The sequence below is a fragment of the Thunnus albacares genome, chromosome 14 (genome assembly GCF_914725855.1).
Source record: "Thunnus albacares chromosome 14, fThuAlb1.1, whole genome shotgun sequence".
Lineage (NCBI taxonomy): Eukaryota > Metazoa > Chordata > Actinopteri > Scombriformes > Scombridae > Thunnus > Thunnus albacares.
In genome coordinates, this window is record NC_058119.1 from 31,640,001 (window position 1) to 31,656,253 (window position 16,253).

Sequence of the window (16,253 nt, forward strand, 5' to 3'; positions counted from 1 at the left end):
CACACTGTCAACACACACACACACACACACTGTCAACACACACACACACACACTGTCCACACACACACACACACACACACACTGTCCACACACACACACTGTCAACACACACACACACACTGTCCACACACACACACTGTCAACACGCACACACACACACACACACACTGTCAACACACACACACACACACTGTCAACACACACACACACACACACACACTGTCAACACACACACACACACACACAGTCAACACGCACACACACACACACACTGTCAACACGCACACACACACACACACACACTGTCAACACACACACACACACTGTCAACACGCACACACACACACACACACTGTCAACACGCACACACACACACACACACTGTCAACACACACACACACACACTGTCAACACACACACACACACACTGTCAACACGCACACACACACACACACACTGTCAACACGCACACACACACACACACACTGTCAACACACACACACACACACACACACTGTCAACACACACACACTGTCAACACACACACACACACACACACACTGTCCACACACACACACTGTCAACACGCACACACACACACACACACTGTCAACACACACACACACACACACACACTGTCCACACACACACACACACTGTCAACACACACGCACTGTCAACACACACACACACACACACACACTGTCCACACACACACACTGTCAACACGCACACACACACACACACACTGTCAACACACACACACACACACACACACTGTCCACACACACACACACACTGTCAACACACACGCACACACACACACACACACTGTCAACACACACACACACACACTGTCCACACACACACACACACTGTCAACACACACACACTGTCAACACACACACACACTGTCCACACACACACACACACACTGTCCACACACACACACACACTGTCCACACACACACACACACTGTCATCACACACACACACACACTGTCAACACGCACACACACACACACACACTGTCAACACGCACACACACACACACACACTGTCAACACACACACACACACACTGTCCACACACACACACACACACTGTCATCACACACACACACTGTCAACACACACACACACACACACTGTCAACACACACACACACACACTGTCCACACACACACACACACACACACTGTCAACACACACACACACTGTCAACACACACACACACTGTCAACACGCACACACACACACACACACTGTCAACACACACACACACACACACTGTCAACACACACACACACACACTGTCCACACACACACACACACACACTGTCAACACACACACACACACACTGTCAACACACACACACACACACACTGTCAACACACACACACACACACACACACACACACTGTCAACACACACACACACACACACACCCTGTCAACACACACACACACACACACACACACACACACACACACACACTGTCAACACACACACACACACAGTCCACACACACACACACACACTGTCAACACACACACACACACTGTCAACACACACACACACACTGTCAACACACACACACAAACACACACTGTCAACACACACACACACTGTCAACACACACACACACACTGTCAACACACACACTGTCCACACACACACTGTCCACACACACACACACACTGTCAACACACACACACACACTGTCCACACACACACACACACACACACACTGTCAACACACACACACACTGTCCACACACACACACACACTGTCAACACACAGACACACTGTCCACACACATCACACACACATTACACACATCACACACACATCACACACACATCACACACACATCACACACACATTACACACATCACACACACATCACACACACATCACACACACATCACACACACATTACACACATCACACACACATCACACACACATTACACACATCACACACACATTACACACATCACACACACATCACACACACATCCTAAACAGACACACAGGAAGAAAGATGGCCGCCAGTGGAGGGAAGATGATATAATTGATCATTGTGATCGTATTGATCAGCTGTCAGTAAGGTTTTCAGCTCCTCATTGATCTTCTCCTCGTTCATCAGACACTGTGTGAAACCAGCAGTGTCCTCGTGTTAATTCACCAGAACTCACCAGAGCTCAGCGTCGTCCTGCAGCTGTTTCTTCTTCATGTTCAGTCCTTGACGACCGTGTCTCTCCTGGTTCTGACCCGGAAACCCAGCGATGAACGTAGTGGAGGAGCGTCACGGATCTACTTCCTGTCAGAGACAAGTAGTTACAGACACAAACAAACAAACAAACAAACAAAGATGAGTTTGAGTTGTTTTGAGTGGAAACATCTGAACTTCTGCTTTGTGTTTGTGAGGTGATGTTCAGACACCTTTTGTTTCTTTGGGTCTTTTGGGTCTCTGAAGCAGGAAATCACCAAATGTTTTTGTACAAATCAATAAAACACGTTAGATATGATATAGAAAGCAGACAGCAGCTTCTCCCTGCAGTGGTTTCAGTCAGACAGAAGGGAGCAGCATCGTATCTTCATCATCACACTGAAGATGAAGACGCTGCTTCACAAACTGCTCAACAGACCTGTTTCAATACAGGATCAATAAGATAATAATAACCATAATAATCAGGATAATAAACCAGCAGACAGACGATCAATCTGTATCTTCACATCCATTGATCCTGGAGATACGAGGTTCAAACTTCACACACAACCTCATCTGTGATTTCATTAAAAATGAAACGAATGAAAGATTCTCAGTTTAAAACTCAACTCAAGGTCCGCTTACTGGCTTTCTTGTCACAATCTCATGGGCTTCATCAGCAGACGGGTTATTTTCACGGTTGTCATGGAAACAGCACAGCCTGCCACAGAGGACAGCGATGGAAGTATCCACCGGCTGTCATGTGAACAACCCGTCTCCATGACAACTGAGTATCCACTGATGAAGACAGTGGCGTGAAGTCGAAAGCTCTGGAAAAAAACATGTGAGTGGACTTTGAGTTGAGATTATTTTAGCACAGGGGTGATGTCAGCGGTGATGTCACTGCAGTGATGTCAGCGGTGATGTCAGCGGTGATGTCACTGCAGTGAGTTTGCAGGTCAGTTTGTTGTTGAACAGGTGGATGTAATTATTAAATTATTATGTTTATCAGCCGACAGCACTGGTGGACTTATTGTTACTTATTATAACTTATTATTGTTACTTATTATAACTTATTAACCTTCATGGATGATAAATTGATGAGTCATAATTGACCTTATTTGCAGACGTTTGAGACAAACATTTTAACTCGTTCTTGTATTTTATTACAGATGTTTGCAGAGTTAATGTTTAAAAAGTAAATCATTTAATACAGAAAGTGTTTCTTTATATTCTGAGTCATTTTATAAAATGTTGATGTTAATCAGTTAATAAACCTTTTTACCAGCGACGCATCGGAGCCGCCTGACTGACAGGAAGTGCTGCTCTCACGTGTCATGTGATCTACATTTTAAATTAAAAGGTTTCTTTCTATTCATCACATTTGAATAAACAGACAGAAACAGATTCAACTTCATTTTTATTTAGTTGAATATAAAAAAGACAAATTCACTTTTATAAAAAACTGAACTTTCAGGTTAAAACACAAAAACTCAAATCAGAAAAATTAAACAAAGCAGAAAAAGTTCAGATAGACACAAACAACCTCAAAACTTTATTTCATACAAAAAACTCATTCAAAACTTTATTCAAAGCTCGTTAACAAGGAGGAGGCGGAGCTTCACGAATCCAGTGTAAAAAAACCAAACAAGTCACATGACCTGAGCCGTCCCTCGGAGACGATTTAAAGGAACACGCCGTGATTTTAACTTCAGATTGTTTCTGTTTCTAATGTGATTTGATTCTTCTTCTGTGGTTTTTCTTCTGCAGGTGAGTTCAGGTTCCTGCAGAAGAAAAACCATTAACAATGTTCTTTAATTAGAGTCTGAGAGAGACACCTGTATGACATCACTGACCCAGATTTTTACAAACCGTTTCCCATCAAAGGCTCATTTAATGCTATGAGGTCAGCTCTGTCGGGGCTTTTCATTGGCTGAGCCGTTAACAGACACAGATCTCTATTTGAACTGGAGGCTAAAAGAGTTCCAGCTAACGTAAACACTGATTTGGCTAAAAGTGACTCATGTATGTTCTGTGTTGCACTTTGAGACTACAGACGCACTTTAATCACACCTGATAAACACGTCATTTATAGTTCAAGGCACTGTTGTTGTTGTTGTTGTTGTTGTTGTTGTTGAAACTGTTCCTGTTAGTTTGTCACCTCTTTCTGTTGTGGAATTTCAGCTGTTAAAATTCACACATAAAAACTTTGGGGGGACCAAATATTTTTGCTGGAGGGCCGGATTTGGCCCGCGGGCCGCTATTTGCCCACTATTGATTTAATGCTTTCAGACAGAACAAGACGTCACTTTGCTTCATACATGAAATGATAAACTGATTAATTGAGGAAATTACGAGCTGATTAATGGACGAAGAAAATAAACCGTGAAAGCAGAAAAACAAAAACAGACCTGAGTTAACCTGAAAAAACCCCAGCTGGGGTCACTGATGATGATGATGATGATGATGAACAATAACAGCCAATCAGGTCAAAGGTCACACACTGGATCAATAAACATTCACAGAGTAGAAAAAGTCCTGCAGGAGCAGCAGTTTGGAGTGTGGCGGTGAGGCGGCGCTGCATCACACACGTGATGTTTAATCTGAAACTGCAGGAAAGTGAAGGCACAGATCTGTTCTCAGTCACCATGGCAACCACATCACCAGAGGACTGAGGGGATTAAACGAGGTGACGCAGACACAGCAGAGAAGAGGAAGGCACATCTGACTGAAGAAACTTGGTCCAGTAGCACCTGCTGGAGGCCCCGCCCCCTGCAAATGGAGGCTCCGCCCCCATGCAGGTGGAGGCTCCGCCCCCGTAAGCCAGGTTCAGTAACTGAATTTGACCTTCTGGATGTCGGCGATCAGAGTCCGGGCCAGGTAGATCCCCACCATCTGCACACAGAGAGCGTCAACATAGATCTGTGATCGATTCCCTTTGGGATCAATAAAGTATATCGATCTACAAACATGTCAACAAATGAACGAGCTGACAGTACGACAGCAGTGTAGTTAAAGCGACAGTACGTCGTCAGTATAGTTAAAGCGACAGTACGCCGTCAGTATAGTTAAAGCGACAGTACGCCGTCAGTATAGTTAAAGCGACAGTACGCCGTCAGTATAGTTAAAGCGACAGTACGCCGTCAGTATAGTTAAAGCGACAGTACGCCGTCAGTATAGTTAAAGCGACAGTACGCCGTCAGTATAGTTAAAGCGACAGTACGCCGTCAGTATAGTTAAAGCGACAGTACGTCGTCAGTGTAGTTAAAGCGACAGTACGCCGTCAGTATAGTTAAAGCGACAGTACGTCGTCAGTATAGTTAAAGCGACAGTACGTCGTCAGTGTAGTTAAAGCGACAGTACGCCGTCAGTATAGTTAAAGCGACAGTACGTCGTCAGTATAGTTAAAGCGACAGTACGTCGTCAGTGTAGTTAAAGCGACAGTACGCCGTCAGTATAGTTAAAGCGACAGTACGCCGTCAGTATAGTTAAAGCGACAGTACGACAGCAGTGTAGTTAAAGTGACAGTACGTCGTCAGTATAGTTAAAGCGACAGTACGTCGTCAGTATAGTTAAAGCGACAGTACGCCGTCAGTATAGTTAAAGCGACAGTACGCCGTCAGTATAGTTAAAGCGACAGTACGCCGTCAGTATAGTTAAAGCGACAGTACGTCGTCAGTGTAGTTAAAGCGACAGTACGCCGTCAGTATAGTTAAAGCGACAGTACGTCGTCAGTATAGTTAAAGCGACAGTACGTCGTCAGTATAGTTAAAGCGACAGTACGCCGTCAGTATAGTTAAAGCGACAGTACGCCGTCAGTATAGTTAAAGCGACAGTACGTCGTCAGTATAGTTAAAGCGACAGTACGCCGTCAGTATAGTTAAAGCGACAGTACGCCGTCAGTATAGTTAAAGCGACAGTACGCCGTCAGTGTAGTTAAAGCGACAGTACGTCGTCAGTATAGTTAAAGCGACAGTACGTCGTCAGTGTAGTTAAAGCGACAGTACGCCGTCAGTATAGTTAAAGCGACAGTACGTCGTCAGTATAGTTAAAGCGACAGTACGTCGTCAGTGTAGTTAAAGCGACAGTACGCCGTCAGTGTAGTTAAAGTGACAGTACGTCGTCAGTGTAGTTAAAGCGACAGTACGCCGTCAGTGTAGTTAAAGCGACAGTACGCCGTCAGTGTAGTTAAAGCGACAGCACGCCGTCAGTATAGTTAAAGCGACAGTACGCCGTCAGTGTAGTTAAAGCGACAGTACGCCGTCAGTGTAGTTAAAGCGACAGCACGCCGTCAGTATAGTTAAAGCGACAGTACGCCGTCAGTATAGTTAAAGCGACAGTACGCCGTCAGTATAGTTAAAGCGACAGTACGTCGTCAGTGTAGTTAAAGCGACAGTACGCCGTCAGTATAGTTAAAGCGACAGTACGCCGTCAGTGTAGTTAAAGCGACAGTACGCCGTCAGTATAGTTAAAGCGACAGTACGCCGTCAGTGTAGTTAAAGCGACAGTACGCCGTCAGTATAGTTAAAGCGACAGTACGCCGTCAGTATAGTTAAAGCGACAGTACGCCGTCAGTATAGTTAAAGCGACAGTACGCCGTCAGTGTAGTTAAAGCGACAGTACGCCGTCAGTATAGTTAAAGCGACAGTACGACAGCAGTGTAGTTAAAGCGACAGTACGCCGTCAGTATAGTTAAAGCGACAGTACACATTTGGTGTGTGGAGTATTTGTACCTGCAGCAGAGAGATGACGATGAAGACGATGGCCACAGTGTAAAGGTTTCCAGGTAACCAGTCCTCTAACGCAGCAATGCAGCCTTTGATGTAAATATGATCTCTCCACTCGCTCTGATATGACACAATAAAATTAGAACATTAGAAATATATGTTCCAGATGAAACATCACGTTAGAACAGAAGAACACAGTGTTTAAGAATATATTTCTGTCAGAACATTAACAACATATTAGAACATTAAAAATATTCTTTTTAGAAATTACTGATAAAACCGTAACAACACATGAAATGATCCCATTACAGCATTTGAACGTGTTGTTATGGTTCTAACTGGAGCATGTGAACATAACACCAACAAGAACATGTTAATGTTCCTGTTGGAAAATTAACAATACTGAGTATTGATCTTGTATTCAGATGTTTTAGACTTCAAAAGAACCAATCAGAAGAGACCTCACCTTTGGTTTGTTTCTCACGTCGTAGCCACATTGAGTGTTCACCACCGAGTCCTGAAACAAACACAAACACTAAACAGACTGTTTTGAAGTTTTCAGTTTTGTAGTTTAATGCAGAATCACAGAAACTGAATCAAAGACGATTATGATCAATAATGATTCATATTGATTTGTAGTGAACTCACAGCAGGATCAGTGATGCAGCAAGAGAAAGGAACTCCACATTTTTCTCTGCTGCGATGAGTCCCGTTACAGCTGAAATAAACGTTCAGATCCCAGTCGTCTGGATCCTGAGCTCCACAGCAGTAGTTCTGTTTCAGAAACAAGATCCTTCAACCAACAGTAAACAGGATCCTCCAACCAACAGTAAACAAGATCCTTCAACCAACAGTAAACAAGATCCTCCAACCAACAGTAAACAGGATCCTCCAACCAACAGTAAACAAGATCCTTCAACCGACAGTAAACAGGATCCTTCAACCGACAGTAAACAGGATCCTTCAACCAACAGTAAACAAGATCCTTCAACCGACAGTAAACAAGATCCTTCAACCGACAGTAAACAGGATCCTCCAACCGACAGTAAACAAGATCCTTCAACCGACAGTAAACAGGATCCTCCAACCGACAGTAAACAAGATCCTTCAACCAACAGTAAACAAGATCCTTCAACCGACAGTAAACAAGATCCTTCAACCGACAGTAAACAAGATCCTTCAACCGACAGTAAACAGGATCCTCCAACCGACAGTAAACAAGATCCTTCAACCGACAGTAAACAGGATCCTCCAACCGACAGTAAACAAGATCCTTCAACCGACAGTAAACAAGATCCTTCAACCGACAGTAAACAAGATCCTCCAACCGACAGTAAACAAGATCCTTCAACCGACAGTAAACAAGATCCTTCAACCGACAGTAAACAAGATCCTTCAACCGACAGTAAACAAGATCCTTCAACCGACAGTAAACAAGATCCTTCAACCGACAGTAAACAAGATCCTTCAACCGACAGTAAACAAGATCCTTCAACCGACAGTAAACAAGATCCGTCAACCGACAGTAAACAAGATCCTTCAACCGACAGTAAACAAGATCCTTCAACCGACAGTAAACAAGATCCGTCAACCGACAGTAAACAAGATCCTTCTACCAACAATAAACAAGATCCTTCAACCAACAGTAAACAAGATCCTTCAACCGACAGTAAACAAGATCCTTCAACCGACAGTAAACAAGATCCTTCAACCAACAGTAAACAAGATCCGTCAACCAACAGTAAACAAGATCCTTCTACCAACAATAAACAGGATCCTTCAACCAACAGTAAACAAGATCCTTCAACCGACAGTAAACAAGATCCTTCTACCAACAATAAACAAGATCCTTCAACCAACAGTAAACAAGATCCTTCAACCGACAGTAAACAAGATCATTCAACCGACAGTAAACAAGATCCTTCAACCAACAGTAAACAAGATCCGTCAACCAACAGTAAACAAGATCCTTCTACCAACAATAAACAAGATCCTTCAACCGACAGTAAACAAGATCCTTCTACCAACAATAAACAAGATCCTTCAACCAACAGTAAACAAGATCCTTCAACCGACAGTAAACAAGATCATTCAACCGACAGTAAACAAGATCCGTCAACCAACAGTAAACAAGATCCGTCAACCAACAGTAAACAAGATCCTTCTACCAACAATAAACAGGATCCTTCAACCAACAGTAAACAAGATCCTTCAACCGACAGTAAACAAGATACTTCAACCAACAGTAAACAGGATCCTTCAACCGACAGTAAACAAGATCCTTCAACCGACAGTAAACAAGATCCGTCAACCAACAGTAAACAAGATCATTCAACCAACAGTAAACAAGATCATTCAACCAACAGTAAACAAGATCCTTCAACCAACAGTAAACAAGATACTTCAACCAACAGTAAACAAGATCCTTCAACCGACAGTAAACAAGATCCTTCAACCGACAGTAAACAAGATCCTTCAACCGACAGTAAACAAGATCCTTCAACCAACAGTAAACAAGATACTTCAACCAACAGTAAACAGGATCCTTCAACCAACAGTAAACAAGATCATTCAACCAACAGTAAACAAGATCCTTCAACCAACAGTAAACAGGATCCTTCAACCAACAGTAAACAAGATCCTTCAACCAACAGTAAACAAGATCATTCAACCAACAGTAAACAGGATCCTTCAACCAACAGTAAACAGGATCCTTCAACCAACAGTAAACAGGATCCTAGAGGTTTAAACGTATTGAATCATTTGTCTGTATCTTTAAGATGTCAGTTGCAGCTCTGACTTGTAATAAACTGAAGAAGTAAACAGCTGTATCTGACAGCACAGGAAGCAGTTACCATCCTCTGCAGGGAGTCGATGAGGTTCTGCAGGTCGATGTCGTCTCTGTACGCTTTGACGTTTGCCAGAAAGAACTCGTTGATCCACTCTCTGACCTGACTCTGGAAAACCACCGCCAGCACCGCCGCCGTCAGCTCCAGGAAGAAGATGAAGCCGATCACCCCCGAAAACTGACAGAAATCCACAAAGATGCAAAAACAAAGTTAACAAGCTGATGTTTTTAAACTGTCGCAGACAGATGGTTTTTTTTGTTTTGTTTTTTTTACGTACAAACTTGAGCAGACAGATGTTTTCTCTCAGGGCTCCCACACAGCCGGCGAAGCCCAGGATGAAGGTGACTCCGCCCACCACCAGAACCAACCAGACCGGGTCGAAACCATGCAGCTTGGTCACCTGGGTCAGGTCCAGCAGGACTCCCTGTGAACCACAACAACATCATGATGTGAGTAATTATCACCATGTGACATATGTGTGTAAAATCACGTTTAATAGACAAAAATGTTCTTGATACAAGACCAATACTGATTTATTGAGTCTATCGTTGTTCCAATCTGTATGTGTGCAATCACCTTTTCACTCCATGCCCAGAAACCCACTGCAATGAAGGCGACTCCAGCTAGCTGCAACACAAGACACACACCAGTGTTTAGTCAGATCCACTAACACACCAGCGTTTAGTCAGATCCACTAACACACCAGTGTTTAGTCAGATCCACTAACACACCAGTGTTTAGTCAGATCCACTAACACACCAGTGTTTAGTCAGATTCACTAACACACCAGCGTTTAGTCAGATTCACTAACACACCAGTGTTTAGTCAGATCCACTAACACACCAGCGTTTAGTCAGATCCACTAACACACCAGTGTTTAGTCAGATTCACTAACACACCAGTGTTTAGTCAGATTCACTAACACACCAGTGTTTAGTCAGATCCACTAACACACCAGTGTTTAGTCAGATCCACTAACACACCAGCGTTTAGTCAGATTCACTAACACACCAGTGTTTAGTCAGATCCACTAACACACCAGTGTTTAGTCAGATCCACTAACACACACTGGTTTCCAGTTAGATGAATAAATTCACTGGTTTCCAGTCAGTTAGATGAATGAAGCCACTGGTTTCCAGACTGGTTTCCAGTGAGTGGGTTGTTTCTGAGGAGACGCCCTCAGATCAGATCGGAAACATGTCGACATGATGGAGCATTTATCAGTTCTGTTTTTTTTCTTGCACAATATCAAACGTACACGACTCGCTGATGAGTCGACGACATGTTTCATCATCGTTACACATGAAACGCTGCAGGCGGAGGATGATTCTGATCTTTGATTACTGGAGCAGCTCAGCTGACTGAGACTCTGACTGAGTTGTTGCCACATTTCCTCCCTCAACCACACAGGATGCCAGTCACATCACTTCCTGTTAGCTAACGCTCAACAGGAAACACTTCTCAGCAGGTTTGAAAGACGGATGAAACGGGTGCAAATAAGGTCAAGTATGACTCTTCCTGTTATTAATTTATGATCCATGAAGGTTTATAAGTCATTTGTACCAAATTTTTCATTCATAGTGAAACTTATTAATAACATAGAACACACAACATGAATAACAACAACACCAATAATGATAATAATAATAATAATAAGAAGAAGAAGAAGAAGAAGAAGAAGAAGAAGAAGAGTTAAGATGAAAAAGGTTTTTAGGCCTTTTTTAAAAGAGTCTCTGTGTTGCCTTCAAAGTTGAAGTAATTTAAAAAGTAATTTGTTAGTCCGTCCTTCCTGCTGCAGGAAATGATGGATTATTGATGAAGCACTTTTCTCCTTATGAAAGTAACTCAGTGATTATTCGACTAATGAGAATTTGGTCGTACGAGAGCATATCGACCAACTAATCAACCAGTCGGCCAGGAGACTACAGCCCTCGTGTTTTTGTGCTCTCAGGATCCTGGCGGCGCCGCTCTGAATGTACTGGAGACTGGTGGGCGGGGCCAGCGGGAGAAACACACACCTGGAACCTGGAAGCTAGAAACTGTTTTTGCTTCATGTGCCAAGTGAACGATTCTCACTCAACTGAAGAGGCGCCATCTTTGAGTCTGTATGCAGATCTTACAATGCGTCCACGGAAATGGTTCCGTCTCAGTTCAACATGTCAACATGTAAACAGGTGAACAGGTGAACAGGTAACTCACCCAGAAGATGATGTTGTAGCTGAACATCAGGTATTTGTAGCAGCAGCTGACCTCAGCGTTGTCATAGCGATAGTAATACATCTCTGAAAGACACAACATACACAACTCACATATGTGCTGACATGTTTTATACAGTCAAGCCTGAAATGATTCATACACCTGGCAAAGTTACTTCTTATTCAACCAGTAAGTTTTTTCTTGATTGGAAATGACACCGGCGTCTACCAGAAGATAATAAGACGACGTACAAGAGGCATCATTGTGGAAATAAATATTTCTCAGCTTTTATTTACATTTGAACAAAAAGTGGCCAAATGTCCAAAATTATTCAAACCCTTCTCAATGACCAATAGAAAAGCCTTAACGTCTATTACAGCAATCAAACACTTCCTATAATTGCTGAGCAGCGTCTTGCATGTCTCCACTGGTTCATCATTCATCTGTAGCGATGAGCTCCGACTCTTTCAGGTTGGAGGGTCTTCTTGCCATCAATCTGATCTTTAGCTCCCTCCACTGATTCTCAATTAGATTCATGTCAGGACTCTGGCTGAGCCGCTGCAAAACGTTAATGTTTTTGACTGCTAACCATTTCTTCACCACTTTTGTGTTGCTGTCGTGCTGAAATGTCCACTGGTGCCCAAGGCCAAGTTTCTCTGCAGACTGCCTGACGTTGTTGTTGAGAATCTTGATGCATTGCTCTTTTTTCATGGTGCCGTTTACTGTGATTAGGTTCCCTGGTCCACTGGCTGAAAAACACCCCCAAAGCATTAGGTTCCCACCACCATGTTTGACGGTGGGGATGGTGTTCTTAGGGTTGAAGGCTTCTCCTTTTTTACACCAAATGAAGGATACATCATTGTGACCAAACAATTCAAATTCTGTTTCATCTGATAAAACAGAAAACCAGAAAACCAGAAGTCTTCTTCTTTATCCAGATGAGCATCTGCAAAGGCCAAGCAGGCTTTTGTGTGCCTTATCTGGAGAAGTGGCGTCCTCCTTGGCCTGCGTCCGTGGAACCCAGCAGTGTGCAGTGTCTCGTTGGACTGTCAGCCTTGAGACGTTGCCACCAGCAGAGCACATATTCACCAGGATGGCCTTGGTGGTGATCCTTCCGACTTCCGACCACGTCCTCTGAGATTTTCCACAGTGTGGAACGTCTTGTATTTTCTGATAATACTTTGCACTGTAGTCACTGGAACTTGAAAACATTTAGATATGGCCTTATGGCACTTTCCTGACTTGTGAGCAGCCACAATGTTCAGCCGCAGGTCCGCAGTGAGCTCCTCTGTCTTAACCATGACTGTCCACAAACCAGCTGCAGAGAGTTGCTGTTTTTCATTAAAATGAATCAGGGTAATTAGGATGCTTTAGAACAGCTTGAACTATTTGGAAGCTGAGAAATCATTTTTTCCACATTGATGCCTCTTGTACGTCGTCTTATTATCTTTTGGGAGAAGCTTGTGTCATTTCCGGTCAAAAAAAAGTGAGTGTGTGGTGAAACCTCTGACTCATATCTGTAATCAGTCTCTACAAGCTGCTTTATTTCCAAGCAAAATGAAAACAGCTGCAGTCATAGCGATATATAACATGAACTCTCTAACTGAAGACCTGTTTCTGTACTTTCACTGTTCTCTAAAATACTGGAAATATATTCTATAAAAGATACAAAACATAATGTACTGTATGAACAGCAGTCTGGGTTTAGATCTAACAGAACTTCATCTGCAGCTTGTGGATGAAATATCAACAGCAATAGTGGAGCAGAGTGGAGTATTCCTGGATCCTAAAAAAGCATTTGATACAGTTGACCATGACTTAATATTGAAGATATTACAAAGATATAGAATTAGAGGAAGTTCAGCAGTTACCTGGAGAACAGGTATCAATACGTGCAAATCAATAACTGTAATGCACAACTACTGGAGGTTACTTGTGGGGTTCCCCAGGGCTCAGTGTTGGGACCACTGTTGTTTGTTTTGTGCATAATATATGTGAGGTTTCCAACATATTAAAAACTAAATTATTTGCAGATGATACAAGTTTATTTTGTTGTGGTTAGAATTTGGAACAGCGTTTGGATGCAGAGGAAATGCTGAAGAGATGATTTGATTCTAACAAACTAACAATGAATTTAAGTCAAATTAAATTTATAATCTTTGGGAATCATTTAACTCAAACAGGAAACTCATAATAAACGATGTAGAAACAGAAAGAGTGACTCAGATTACATGTCTTGCAGTGATAATAGATGATAAATCATGCTGGAAGCCACATAAAAATGATGCCAAAGCTAAAATACGAAAGTCAATTGTGTAGTACTATATAAACTTTACAGTGTTTATAGTCCCATATATATAACTGACTGTGTGGAAATACAATCTAATCTTCATCCTTCAAAAGAGCCATAAGAACAATAAACAAAACCACTTCTAGAGAAACAACAAACACACTTTATATTACATTAAAAATCACTCAAATTAAAGATCCGGTTGACTTTAAAACAGTTCAAATCATGAACAAACTTGAAATCAATTAATACCAAATAACATTTAAAAGTTATTTAAAATGAGAGAAAGTCGACACGATGAGAGGAAGCAAGAAACAATTAGTGCGGAAATAAGAAGAAACATTAAATACATTTAAAGGATATGTGATGGATTATTGATCGGATATGTGATGGATTATTGATCGGATATGTGATGGATTATTGATCGGATATGTGATGGATTATTGATCGGATATGTGATGGATTATTGATCGGATATGTGATGGATTAGCATGCAGAGTACGACAGGATGTTTGTGGTTTTGTTTCCTTTTTGATTGATTTGATGGAGTTGTGTACTCTGAACACTGGGCCGGAAAGTTGGAATATCTATGTTTAACATTTAGACTATTGATTATAGATTTTTGATAAAATATAAAAAGGGGTGGGACTTGATAACTTCTTCCTGCTCCTTAAAGACATGAAATATTAATTTATGTTGTTTGTTGAGACTTTGATGTATATGTTTGCTGTTAATTTTACAGGTTATTCTTATTTTGTTTTCTTACGCATATTTTTTATTTATTTAATAAGTTCGAAATAAAAATCTAAACTTTAAACACAGACGGACGCTAACATTAGCTTAGCTGCAGCTAACCTGTCTGCTCAGGTTAGTTCCTGTTAGTTTAAACCGACTTTTCTTCCGTGATGAATCACCGACAGGTCCACCCGGCCCTCCGCTCAGCCCGGTCAGCCCGCACAGCGCCGGTAACTCCCGGTAACCTCCGTTATTTACCGTCAGTGACCGTTTCTGTTAAAGACGAGCAGCGAGTTCCTGAACTCAGCGCTAACAGGAAGCGGCTAATGCTAATGCTAACGGAGTAAAGTGATAATAAGTGTGTTCAGGCCGAATAAACGAGAGATTAAACGGTAACAGAGTCCCGTTTACCGGGACACAGCCGGTCTTACCTGAGATCCGTCTGTATGAAGCAGTTTGAGCTGGAAAACAACAATCAAAACACCGCTGATCACCGACTGCTGCTAAGAGACAACACAGCTGCTTCCTGTAATACACGTCATACGTAGACGCCGCATTCATTGGCCGCTTCGGCCCGTCGCTGCGCTACGTCATCGCGTTCGATGTAGAGGGGTGTGTGAGTTACGGGAAGCTTCTGTTTGAACAGGGAGGAGTTTTATTCACTCCTGGTGAAGGAAGTGTGCAGCTGGGTCACAACAGTTTTTATGGCACAGCGCGAACTAGTTTCTTCTACTATGTGCTGAACTCTCAACCGGCCACTATGTCAGTGTTGCAGTGCCACCTAGCGGACTGATATTCAATAATCTCAATTTCACATTTACAACAGGTGCTTTTCAATTCGCTAATTCTATGCTTCCTCCTCTCTCCTCCGTGACCCGTCCTCTCTCCGCCATCATGGAGGATCTTCCAATCCCTTAAATGCACCTGGAGGAGAGAGGAACCTCCTGGGCTGCATCCCAAGTCTCTTAAATTGCATCCACGGTTCCCTCACTTTTACTCCCTCCAACGTGGATGCAGGAGAGACGCAAGGAAACCAAACGAGGAAATTTGTTTTAAGAGACATGAGACGTCCTCTCCTCTGAAACGTCATGTGAAGCGACGTCCGTTTCTGATGACGGCAACAGCTGATCACAGCTGGATCAGCTGTCAGTCAGCTTTAACAGCTGTAGAAACTTCTGATGGAGTTTGTGTCTGTACACATGTGCACTGTGTTAATACTAATAAAGTTATCACCGCTAGAG

At 42.6% G+C, this 16,253-nt stretch overlaps 1 protein-coding gene across 3 annotated transcripts; it reads right to left on the reverse strand.

Moving 5' to 3' along the window:
• Positions 1–4,170: 4,170 nt before the first annotated feature.
• Positions 4,171–16,026, reverse strand: tspan14 (tetraspanin 14). Of its 3 annotated transcripts, none has more exons than XM_044372237.1 (9): positions 15,638–16,026; positions 11,991–12,073; positions 10,368–10,418; positions 10,069–10,215; positions 9,798–9,968; positions 7,591–7,716; positions 7,409–7,459; positions 6,949–7,062; positions 4,171–5,110 (listed from the first exon to the last, which is right to left on the reverse strand). In XM_044372237.1, the coding sequence occupies exons 2-9, from the start codon at positions 12,069–12,071 to the stop codon at positions 5,045–5,047; spliced, it is 807 nt and encodes a 268-aa protein (XP_044228172.1). In that variant the 5' UTR covers positions 12,072–12,073; positions 15,638–16,026; the 3' UTR covers positions 4,171–5,044. The 3 variants fall into 3 exon arrangements, with proteins under 3 accessions (XP_044228172.1, XP_044228171.1, XP_044228173.1); XM_044372236.1 differs by lacking the exon at positions 15,638–16,026 and adding an exon at positions 15,444–15,560; XM_044372238.1 differs by lacking the exon at positions 15,638–16,026 and adding an exon at positions 15,133–15,325.
• Between the last annotated feature and the right edge of the window lie 227 nt (positions 16,027–16,253).